The 11,240-nt window shown below is 44.3% G+C and overlaps 1 protein-coding gene across 12 annotated transcripts in view; it reads left to right on the plus strand.

Annotated features, from left to right (window-relative positions):
- The window catches only part of LOC140731261 (dynamin-1), a 239,995-nt gene extending 229,204 nt beyond the window's left edge, over positions 1 to 10,791 (plus strand). For 7 of the 12 annotated variants that reach the window (XM_073052816.1, XM_073052822.1, XM_073052825.1 and 4 more), the window contains 2 exons: positions 966 to 1,006; positions 6,873 to 10,791. In XM_073052816.1, coding sequence (XP_072908917.1) covers positions 966 to 987 — 22 coding nt within the window. In that variant the 3' untranslated portion in view covers positions 988 to 1,006; positions 6,873 to 10,791. Of the gene's footprint in view, positions 1 to 382; positions 462 to 965 lie in introns of all 12 variants that reach the window. The other 5 variants (XM_073052819.1, XM_073052820.1, XM_073052818.1 and 2 more) reach the window with 5 other exon arrangements.
- Positions 10,792 to 11,240: the final 449 nt, after the last annotated feature.

Raw genomic sequence — 11,240 nt, forward strand, 5'->3', positions numbered from 1 at the left:
GGAACTGATTAATACAAAGAAATGTGGAGCATAGAAGAGGGCTTTGGCATCAACATGTCTATCCTAGTTCTTTGGTGATACTATCTGTTAATCCCATTCCTCTCCCACACTCCTGTACATTCTCCACCCTTCTGTTTCTTTAACCACATTTCCCTTTTGAGAGTTGTCGCTGAGCCTGCCCCCATCTCAGTTTGTTCTGGACCACATCTTGCTGTTAATCTCCGGCGGGGATAATATTTTGCCAACCATGGGAACAGAAGGCAGCAGACATCCGGAGATCGATGGTGGCCTTCAAGAGAAAGGGGAGGGAGAAAATGGCGGAGAAAGAGCGCAAGCTGTCAGATGGCCGGTGTTAGTAATGACCTAACTTTTGTCTTCGCAGGGACCGGCAGGGGTTCTAGCTGACCCGGACTGAACTGCTCTGGGACCAGTACGGGTTCCTACAGGGGACAAACATCCAGGTTCTGTAAATTGCCTTGCTACATAATGTGCATCGCCATATAAAGAAGCATTGACACACATCACTAAAACTAGCTAAAAGGCAAGCAATGTCTAGACCAGTGAGATTAGTGACACAACCTGGTGGGGTAGATGGAGTCCTATAGTCCCTTCTCCTGTGATTTGGGTTTCCTTGGGGCTTTTGGTTGGGAGATACTGTCAGAGTTGTTGCTTGGGGCAATGTATCCCTACCCCTTCCTTCCAAGTGGGAATACTACCGGAAGGATGGGGAGCTCTGTCTCCAGAGATGAAACAAACAGGCTTGAATACCACTGGTCCAGACAATGAATGTCTGTCCTCTCTAGGCACCTGTACCTTTTTGTTTGTGAGGGCCTTGGTTTGAGCTTGTTTGTGTGATGCAGAATTGTCCACAGCAGGAGAGAGCTCTTCACATGTGCTTTTTGTCTTCATGATCTGTAACCTTTGACCTTGCCTGTCTGCCATCTTTATTTGATATTATCTTTCAGAATAACAATAAGTGATCCCTGAGGACATTAACCCTCGACTGGTACGTGCTGCTGCTCATTCACCTTGCTTCCTCCACTGTGTGCTGCATGTCCCCCACTTCACCTTTCCTCGCAATAGGACTAGTCAAAAAAGAGGCCACTGCTTTTATCAGGAGGCAGTGGAGCAAACGTACAAGAGGATGTCATGGTCTGTATCGCCTTGTCATGAAAATATCTTTGGCTCAAACGTGTTTTGTGCCCACTTTCCTCTTCACTGATAAAGGCAGTGCCTGAAAACCCTCCTTCCACCCAGCTGTTGAGGCTCATCCCAGTGGGATTGGTGCAGAACATACAGTAGAGGTTGTTGAAACGCTTCCCGATTTTTGATGTTTGAAACATGTTCATGTCCTCTGTCACGGAATCCAGTTTCATTGGTAGCAACTGTCCTTTTGTTTCTCCACTGAGCTTTCTTGGCACCGTACTAGGTTGAGGGTTTAGTTGTGAGACCTGGTCTCCCCTCCCTGCCCTCTCAATGCCGGCCACCTCACTCCCTCTTCCCTCTCTGGCCAACTTCTCCCTCTCCATCCCCTCACGCCTTGCTCCCTCAATGTCCATCCCCTCACTCCCCATCCCCTCATTCCCCATCCTTTCACTCCCTGTTCCCTCTCTCCCTATCCTTTCACTCTCCGTCCCCTCATGCCTTGCCCCTTCCCTCAAACTCCATCCCCTCACTCTCACTCCCCATCCCCTCTCTCCTATCCCCTCTCTCCATCCCCTCATGCCTTGCCCCCTCGATGCCTGTCCCCTCAATATCCATCCTCACACTACCCATCCTGTCACTCTCACTCCTCTCGCTCCCCATCCCCTCACTGCCCTCCCCTTGTTCCCTGTCCTCACCTCCCCATCTCACTCCCTCTCCTGCATTTCCCAGTCCTGCCACTCCCTGTCCTTTCCCTCTCCCTCCCCTCACTCCCAATCTTCTCCCCACCCATCCCTCACATCCCTGTCTCCATTCTCTCTGTTCAGTAGCTCAGGAACTTCTACCTGTGGACTTCCACCATCATTTCCCCTGTCAGGGACTGCAGTGCAGCATTTCCTCCACCCTCATTTTCAGATGCCCCCACTACCTGGGCTGGCCACCAGCAGGCCTTACACACATGCTGGGATTCAGCAGAGAGATAACTGGGGAAGCATGGGAGGGATTTCCTAATTTTACCAACACCAATGGCTACCAACGAAAAATGATTGTTACAGAGAACACTGTCAGTGCAATGGCATTCTCATAGTGCTGGGTAACTGTGTCGGTCTTTTGGAGTGTTTTGAATGTAACGTAAAGTAGTTGGTGAATTGTCTTATCATTTAGCTGCCACTGGTGCATAGTTGCACCAGAAACACAATGTATGACAAAGTCAAGGATGAGATAAGATCACTGATTCCACAAAGCTGCTTCCAAAATGGTTTTGGCTCCATTATCTCACCTGTAAGAGCTTATTCTCACCTCTGCCGATTACTTTAGTTCCACTGATTCATTTACTCACGATTCATTCAGTGAATCCGTGGAGAGTGACACTGCACCAGGTGAGCGAGGGAGGTCCACAGCCAGCAATTTGTAAGGGTAACTTAGCATCCTTGACAATACCAAAACATCCTGCGGCCGAAACAAAGTTAAGTTTATTGTCACCTGCACAGGTGCAATGAAAAACTTGCATCCAGCAGCATTACAGGCACATAGTATCATACAGAAAATATGTATATACTAGAAACAATAGATTATACACAGTTGTACACTGTCTTACCAATCTGGAGATGGATGCTGGACATCTGACCTGTGTGGCAGTGTGAAACAGTGAAGTGCATGTTACAGCCTTTACTCCTCCATTTCCATTTTCCCTTACCAAATAGGATGCCTCTTGGTCCATCAGGTGTAAGGTGGCTCACAGAGCAACCCCATCCCTCCAGTAGTATTCCCTGGATCCTTTTTCTCACCACGTTCCCACCAATTGGTGGTGGTGGAGGCAGAAACACTAGGGGCATTTAAGAAACTCTTAGAAAAATGGAAGGTTATGTAAAGGGAAGGGTTAGTAGGTTATAAGGCCGGTACAACATCATGGGCTGAAGGGCCTGTACTGTACTGTTATGTTCTATGGTCTAATTTTGACACCCAGCTTACGATCAGAAATCTGGTACTGGGCCAGTTAACCTACCAACCCACATGCTTTGGCATGTGAGGGAAACTACAGGAAACCCACACAGTCAGAGGGTAAATGTGCAAATTTCACGCCAGAGGTCAGTACTGAGCCCAGGCTGCTGGATTTGTAAGGCAGCAGCTCTACCAGCTGGTCTGTAGTACCTCTGAATTGACGGCGAGGTTGAACAAACAGGCAGCGTATCGACGGTGTTACAACGTTGCACAGTCATCATGCCCAGACACACTGCCAGCACCAAAACCAGCCTCCCCACCTGCAGCCAGAGTGACAAATGCAAAGAGCCAGTTGGCTGTGAAGGCTCCACTGGTTCGGGAGGCAGCTTCTAGGCACTAGCTCAGAATCACAAAGAGATTCCAGGTTCAGGGGAAAGACATGAAGCTTGTAAAGTCCAAACAAGTCTAACAAAATGATAAAGGAGCCACCACCTAACGCAGTATCCACTGAATGACGCAGAGCGAAAGCACTTTCTCAGACTATATTTCAATTCTGATGATAGAAGACAAAGAGAACTTCACTGGAAACTTTCTTGACTTGTTGTGTTGTGTTGACTGCATTTCCCATCACGGTGTGCCCCCCACCCCCACTGTACGATGCATGCGTGTATTTTGCGTGTCGTGTTGTAATCTGGCTCTCGCTCAACTTATTGCTGGTGGATGACTGGACATGAAGTTCATGCTCCCGAACTGAAATCATTGCTCGTGGTGTCTGTCTAAAGTGAGTCTGGGGGAAGGGGATGCTTCTGTTGCAAGTTTCCACAGAGCACTTAGCGCATCCTGCTGGAAATGACAAATTTGAAAGTAGCTATTGTGCAAGTTCCAAAGGTTGCAGCTCCAAAGGTGACTGTTAATCTCATGGGTCATTTAAAAACAAATTCAGAATTTCCCAAACTAAATTGTTCATGCTGTCAAGCCCTGCTTTTTTAATACCTTCCCTGAAAAGCTGCCGTGCACCTGAGTAACGTGTGGGAAAAGTATAGTATACAAATAAGCCTGAACCCAGAGATCACACTAACTTTAAAGGTCACATGACAAATCTGAGGTGAAGATTTGTTATTTCAAACTGAGGCTGATATTGCTCCATTCTCTTCCCAGAAACACACACGCATTATGGGAGAGGGAGTGAGCAATACGTGAACTATCTTGCAGATCAGACTCAACCAGTCACATAGCCCAATTCTGCTCCTATTTCTTGTGCTCTGACCTGTGTTTGTGTTTCAGAGATTGCCTCACTTTGGCTAAAATGAACAGGGGGGCTATCCAGGGGTATAGGAATACAGGAATTCTGGTTCTTAATAACATAGTCTGTGGACATAGGGTGAACTTCTTTACACGTGCTGAACACAACCATCTCTACCTCTCTTTACTCTTTCTCCATCTCTGGTGCATTCTTATTGCTTGTCTGATATCCAACTCTAGAACGTGTTTGGTTGGACATATGTAGGTAACAATATAGTCTTGTCACGATCATCATCAGGGGAGGCTGAGTGTCCTACTGACAGGACTCTCCCATAGTCCCCGGCGACTTCTACCCTGTGATACCTCACACTTTGCCCCTTTCCATCTGCTGCTATAACTTGCAACAGTGTCCCTGCCATCATACAGTCGGTTGGAGGAACTCAGGGGTTTGAGCAGCATTTGTTGGAGGAAAGGAGTTGTCAACATTTTGGGCCAAGACCCTGCACCAGGACTGGTGTCCTTGTCACCTCCTGAGCCCATAGAGTACGTGCTAAATGTGCACTGTGGGTATGGGAGTGCTTTGAACTGTGCATCCCATGGCAGAGCCTAACTGCAGCATCCATTCAGGAACTTGTAACAGAGGATTACTTGCTTCCGCAGTGACTCCAATGTCTGACCTGCCTTTGACAGCCCCCATGACATCAGTTGCCCACCAAAGAAATGCTTACTATTCACCCCTGTTCCTGCTGACTCTACAATTCTTCTTCCTCTAACACCTCTGATATGTTTTGTGGACTTGCTTCTCACTGTCTTTCTAATGTCCTCTGGGTCTAGATCTTTGTTCCTCTGATGCCTTACACCCTCTCCCCATGACTACCAACCACACCCTGCAGGTCTTCAACAGCCCCTGACTCCCTGCCCCCTCCATCTTTTTTTAAGAACCCCACCTGCTTGACCCACCATTAGTTCTCAAGCCATTATGAAACAATGTCTGTTGCTTTTGCCTGAGTTTAGTGAATCTGCGCGAGTCTCTGTCAATGTCTCCAGCATCAATGGAGCTCCTGCGCGCTTGGATCAGTGGCGGGCATTTCCTAGCTGCCAAGTGACTGGTCACTCGGATAATTTTTCCAATACTGACGATGGCAGGTCACGTGAAGTTGTGAACAAAAGATGATGTTTCTCACCTGTGGAACTGGAATTGGTTTATTATTGCCACATGTACCAAGACCCAGTGCCGTGTAATGAACAGCAGTTCGTTACACAGTGCGTTGAGCTGTGGCTGTGCGAGTCGACATTAAGACTTGCAAGGTGAAGGATCCTCAATGATCTCCTTCCTTGGGCCATCGGAATGATTGCATGTCATGTTGATCCGTGATTCTACCTCTGCGCACACTGTGGTACATCCTCCTTTGCGGCTGTATTAACTTTATCTTCATTTCATTATTAAAAGAATTTGTTATTAAGGTCTAAAGATCTTGGATCAAAGCCTGCACAAAAGGATTTGGCTGCGGTTTCAGGAAAGATCCTCACTAAGATGGATCAGCCTCCCAGCCTCTCTGATTGGTATTACATTGAAAAGAAATTATCTGAAATCTCGGCCTGGTTTTGGGCACAAGTCTCATTGTTACTGAAATTTTACTCAAGGGACATGGAAATGGAGGCTATTAATTAAATTAAGCAGCAGCACCCCAAAGGAATATTTTATCTAAATGCTGGGTACATGCTGCTTTTTTTTTTGCCTTTAATGCGGTGTGTTTGATATTGGAACATATTCTCAGATTTGTTTGCAAGCTCAGCAGATTGGCCAAGTGCCATTGGAAGAGGGTTGCTGACACCTACAGAATCTTCTGTAACAGATAAAACTTTATAATCAAGGCGAACCAATTGCCTGTTGTTTGCTCCTCTCAGCCAACCAACACGTGGCCTGTCTTGGCCCATCAATCCAAGTCTTAGCTTCTCTAACCTGCCCACTCTGTTTCATCAGTGAGTTCAATTCATCATAATCAGACCCTAAAAGTGGGTCAGTCTGACCCTATGCCATTCTCCATCTCGCGCCCAGAATATGGGATGTTCTGAGATGCTCATGTGGGAAAACTAACTGTGGGACAATAAGCTGTGACATTTCCCAGTTAATATCTGAAATTATTGCATTTTATAGCAATCCAATTTGGTGCGCAGTGATCACCATTTCTTCCTTTGTTGCCAAGCTTCTAAAATCAATGGTCCAGAGATTGTCAACATGGCTGTGGTAGATGACGATGCATCATGAATCCTCTCTCACCTTTTCTTACATTCTGAAACAGTCATCCAGGCTGAAGCACTTTGAGCAGAGAGGAGTCTTTATTAGGAAGGGGAATGAGCTGATGGAAGTTGAATGTGCAAGTTACTTAGCTAAGGCAGCTCGGTGTTTCACTTTTAATTATCTCCATGATCCACTGCAGGAGAGTCTCACATTGCAGTGTGATGCTGGCTGAATCTTAGTGTGCTGTGATGGTTGACTGATAATACGTGTCTTTATTTCCTCTTGTGGTGCTTTCTTTTTGCAGCAGGAGATCTCCCACCTTGCTTACCTGACCGGCCACTATCCGACTGATTCAGCCAAGCCTCTTAGACTTCAGACCAGGCCGAAGGCCTGCAGTGTGCTTCAGCTGGGCCCCTCACCCCTTATGTTTCTATGTAGCTTAGATATAGAGTCTACTTAATAATGTGATCCCTCAGCTAGTCATGTATTCTGTCAATTTGTAACTGTGTTATGGAAAGCACATACAATGTCAAAGACATCACAGATTTAATGAAAGAAGCCACATTTTCTTTCTTCTGAGTCGCCCAAGATCCGAAGTCCCATTTAGCTAAATAAGTTCAATTTGTTTTTTATTCACTCTGGCTATGCAAGTTTGTAGGTAATTTTGTTCATTCATTTCTTATTTTAAAACGTGTGGCAATGCTTTGCTGAAAGAAAGATCAAAGTGTGTTTGTTTTAAACACCTCTCATCCAGCGTATATTGCTGCCATGATTAATATGGCTAAGGCCCTCTGGGTTTGTCTCCTTCATGTAATCCCTGCTATCTCCTCTGAACCAGCCTCCTTCCCATGAAAAGAGTGCTCTTTTAATAACCATTACAATAAACAAAGTCATTTAAAACAAATTCAGCAAGATTTATATCAGCCTGAGGTGGGCCTACATAAAAAGGCACATTTCACATCATACTGGCATACATGCTCTGATTGTTTGTGTCCTCTGACTACCATTCTTCCTGTGTGTGGAAGCAATTTTTTATTACTCACACTCATCTTGTGCACATTCTCATTCTGAGGAGAACAAGTCCAATCCCTAAACTTCTCATACCTCGTTTTATTCTGGTAATTTTTTCTTGCACCTTCATCGACACTCTGTTTATCGAAGTGTGGGGCCTGCATACAGATGCAGTGCTTCATCTTTGTTCTAAACTATTCATTCAGAAACATGTGCACAATCCTCATTGCCTTGGCCTCTCGCTCTCTCTTCTGCTCTTCCACACAGTTCACAGTAAAGAATCTGGGCCCTGCAATCAAAGTCTTATCAAGTGTCACAAACCCCTTCTTTATGGTTGTCACTGCTGAAGTTTAGTGATATAAACTGTGGTTCATATAATGGTGCTGTTAATGTGTCAACATAATTCCAAGCCTCTATGCCTCTGCTCTGAAATGGTTTGCTCAGTAAACTTCTTGTAACCTTACAAACTTTGTCAATTCTAACAATTTTTCCAATTTTCTGTATTTGTTTGCAAGATACCTGAGACTGTTCTAAAAAAATGTCATTGTTTTTGCCGTGTTTTTAAATGTTTTTAGATCTCCTTAGAAAATATCCCAGGTTTGGGAGAGAGGAAAATTCAGGAGCTGGTAGGAAATTTAGAAACAACCCCTAATTTGTGATGGGACCAGAGTTCCTGTGTTCCTGCTCTAATTGTGGATGTTTGGAAAATACAGTAGCATTTTTAAATGCCATTTGGGCCACCACGGTTGTCTTCGTCCTTTAATTTGCCCAATCTCTTTACCCATTGCCCTGACATATTTTCCCATCAATTATTGCGTCCACTTCCCTTTCGTAGGTTTTCTGCTTCCCCCACCCTGTCAGTGTTGCAGTCCCGGCCTGGTTTGCAGTCTAAAAGAACATCCTAGTTTATAGGTGATACTTTGGTGAATGTTCTCTGATACCCTGCAGGTGGCAACAATTTCCTTTTGTTAAAACTTCCACATTTTGAGCACCTCTCCCTAAACCTACTTTACTGTACTGGTCTCATTCGTCTGTTATGTGCTGTGTTATGATGTAGGTGATCATAGTCTTTCTGTGATCAGGATTGTTCTTGGCAAATTTTTCTATTGAAGTGGTTTGCCATTGCCTTCTTCTGGGCAGTGTCTTTATGAAAACTCTTCAGAGATTGTCTGCCTGGCACCAGTGGTTGCATAAGTAGAACTTATGATATGCACCGGCTGCTCATATGACAATCCACCACCTGCTCCCTTGGTTTCATGTGACCCTGATTGGGGGTCTAAGCAGGTGCTATACCTTGCCCAAGGGTAGCAGAGGGTAGGAGCACATTGTACCTCCTTGGCTAGAGGCGTGCCTCCATCCGGCCACCCAATTACAGTCTAGGTTACTCATTGAACCTGCTATCATTCTGATGAATCTGTGCACCCTCCAAAAGTGTGTGCCCAAAATAGGACAGGGTATTCCAGTTGGGTGATTTAAGGTGATTTAACATTATTTCGTAGATGTTAATTTACTTGCTTCTTATGATTGAGGAGGAGGCTATTCAGTCCATTAAGCAGTGGAGCAATCCCAGCTGGATTTTCATATTCCCCTAAACTTATTCCCTCTTATATGCCCATAAATTCCCCTTTGCTTCTTGTGCCATTTACCTGCACTAAGCAAGTGGTAAAACTCCTGTTAAAAGAGACGATTTCTTTCATTATAGTTTATACCTCCTTGAGTTTATGCCCCTGGGCAGTGATAATCTGTGAGCAGCAACTGAGTGAAGATTAAATGTTTAAGAGCCCCATCTCCTAAGGAATACTCTACCTTTTGAATCATTTAGATTGCAGTCACAAGTGCTCTTTAAGTATGTGTCTAAATCTTCTAATATTCCATTTTGCATGTAGGCCAGCAACAAAAAAATACACCGCTGTTTTTGTGAAATCTTATATTGTGGTACATGGTTATTTAATAGCTAATTATAAGCAACACACACGAAATGCTGGAGGAACTCAGCAGGATTTCTAGCATCTGCAGATTTTCTCATGTTTGTGGCTAATTATAGTTTTGCTTTTCAATGTTTTTAACTGATTTAACTAAATGGACTCTGATTTTGCCCAAAATAGATTTTATTTTCAAAAATAAAAAATCAGAAAAGCTCAGCTCAATTCCTCTTCTGTGTTGTCACGGAACAGCTACTAAATATACAGTAAATCTAACTGGTCATCTGATAATGGGGAGCACTTTAATGGTGTTCTCATTGGAAGACAGCCTACTTGGGGTATTGGATGGGAGGTTGGGTGAGCAGCCGAGCTCAAGCAGAGTGGCTGGGGAGGTATGTTGGGGATGCAGTATCTTTTCTTGTGGCTGCACACAGGGTAATTATAACCTTCTGTTTAATGACAGAACTGATTCCCCAGAGGGGATCATCACAGGAAAGGAAAACTCTCAACTGGCGTTTCACAAAATTATTAGGTGGAGAAATTTCACCTCCACCTGGGTGTTAAAATCTTTCCAAAATAATCTTTAAGAATTGTGAAATGGTCAGAATGTCTGCATTACTTTTGCAATCCTCTGAAAGATACCTTACTCTTATATTTTCCATTTTGCCTTGTGTTGACATAACCGGATGTGACTGGCCTCATTATTTTCCCCTCTCTCTGTGTTTCTTCTCTCTTCCTCATATTTTTAGGTAAACTAAGTGGCAGCCCCTGAGGCATAGGAACCCAGTGCCCCTCCTTGAAACTCTAACCTGTTTTAGCTTGCTGTGCATCAAATCTCTTCAGCATTCTGTCTATTCTGAAATGAAACAATATAAATATATATATTACGTATGCTGATGTCTGCATATTTTTGCTGTTGCACATATCTGGGAATAGAGTTCCTGCTGTATAATTCTCTTGCACTCTGTAAGAACCATTCTGTTAAGGTGTTACAAATGCCTATCCTCAGTGTGTTCATGTGTGTTTCAGGGAGAAAACAAAATGAACCTGTCATGCTTTTGTGTAGAGTTTTAGTTTAAATGAAACTGTGATGGTGTATATTAATAAAGTAAATATCTGGTCTACAGGCATATGATTTGAAATCTGGGTATATCCATGGTGAAATGAATTAAATCTGATGCTAAAGGTGTATTTATGCTTTGAAAGTGACCTGTGGCATATACAAAAATGACATATCTGTGTAATCAAAGTCTCCTTTATTTAAATAAAGCTGTATCTTTGTGGAGGCTACTGATCTATGCCTGCCTTTTTATTTCCTCTTGTGTCCGAAGCCAAGGCCCAAGATTGTTTGATGAAGCTGTGGTTTAAAAGTAAAGGTTTTTTTTTTGGTTTATTGAGATACAGAGCAGAATAGGCCCTTCTGGCCCTTCGAACCAGGCCGCCCAGCAATCCCCTGATTTAATCCTATCCTAATCACGGGGCAGTTTACCATGACCAGTTAACCTACTGACCAGTTCATCTTTGGACTGTGTGAGGAAACTGGATCACCGGGAGGAAACCCACGCAGTCACAGGAAAGAACTAACAAGCTCCTTACAGGCAGTGGCAGGAATTGAACCCAGGTCGCTGGTACTGCAAGGCGTTGTGCTAACAGTGTCACCCGATGATGCAGGGAGGTGGAGTGAGTGAAAACTGCCTGTGATCTAAAAGCAGACAACACAATCATTGCAGCAGAGAAAA

This window comes from Hemitrygon akajei, chromosome 7, assembly GCF_048418815.1.
Source record: "Hemitrygon akajei chromosome 7, sHemAka1.3, whole genome shotgun sequence".
NCBI lineage: Eukaryota > Metazoa > Chordata > Chondrichthyes > Myliobatiformes > Dasyatidae > Hemitrygon > Hemitrygon akajei.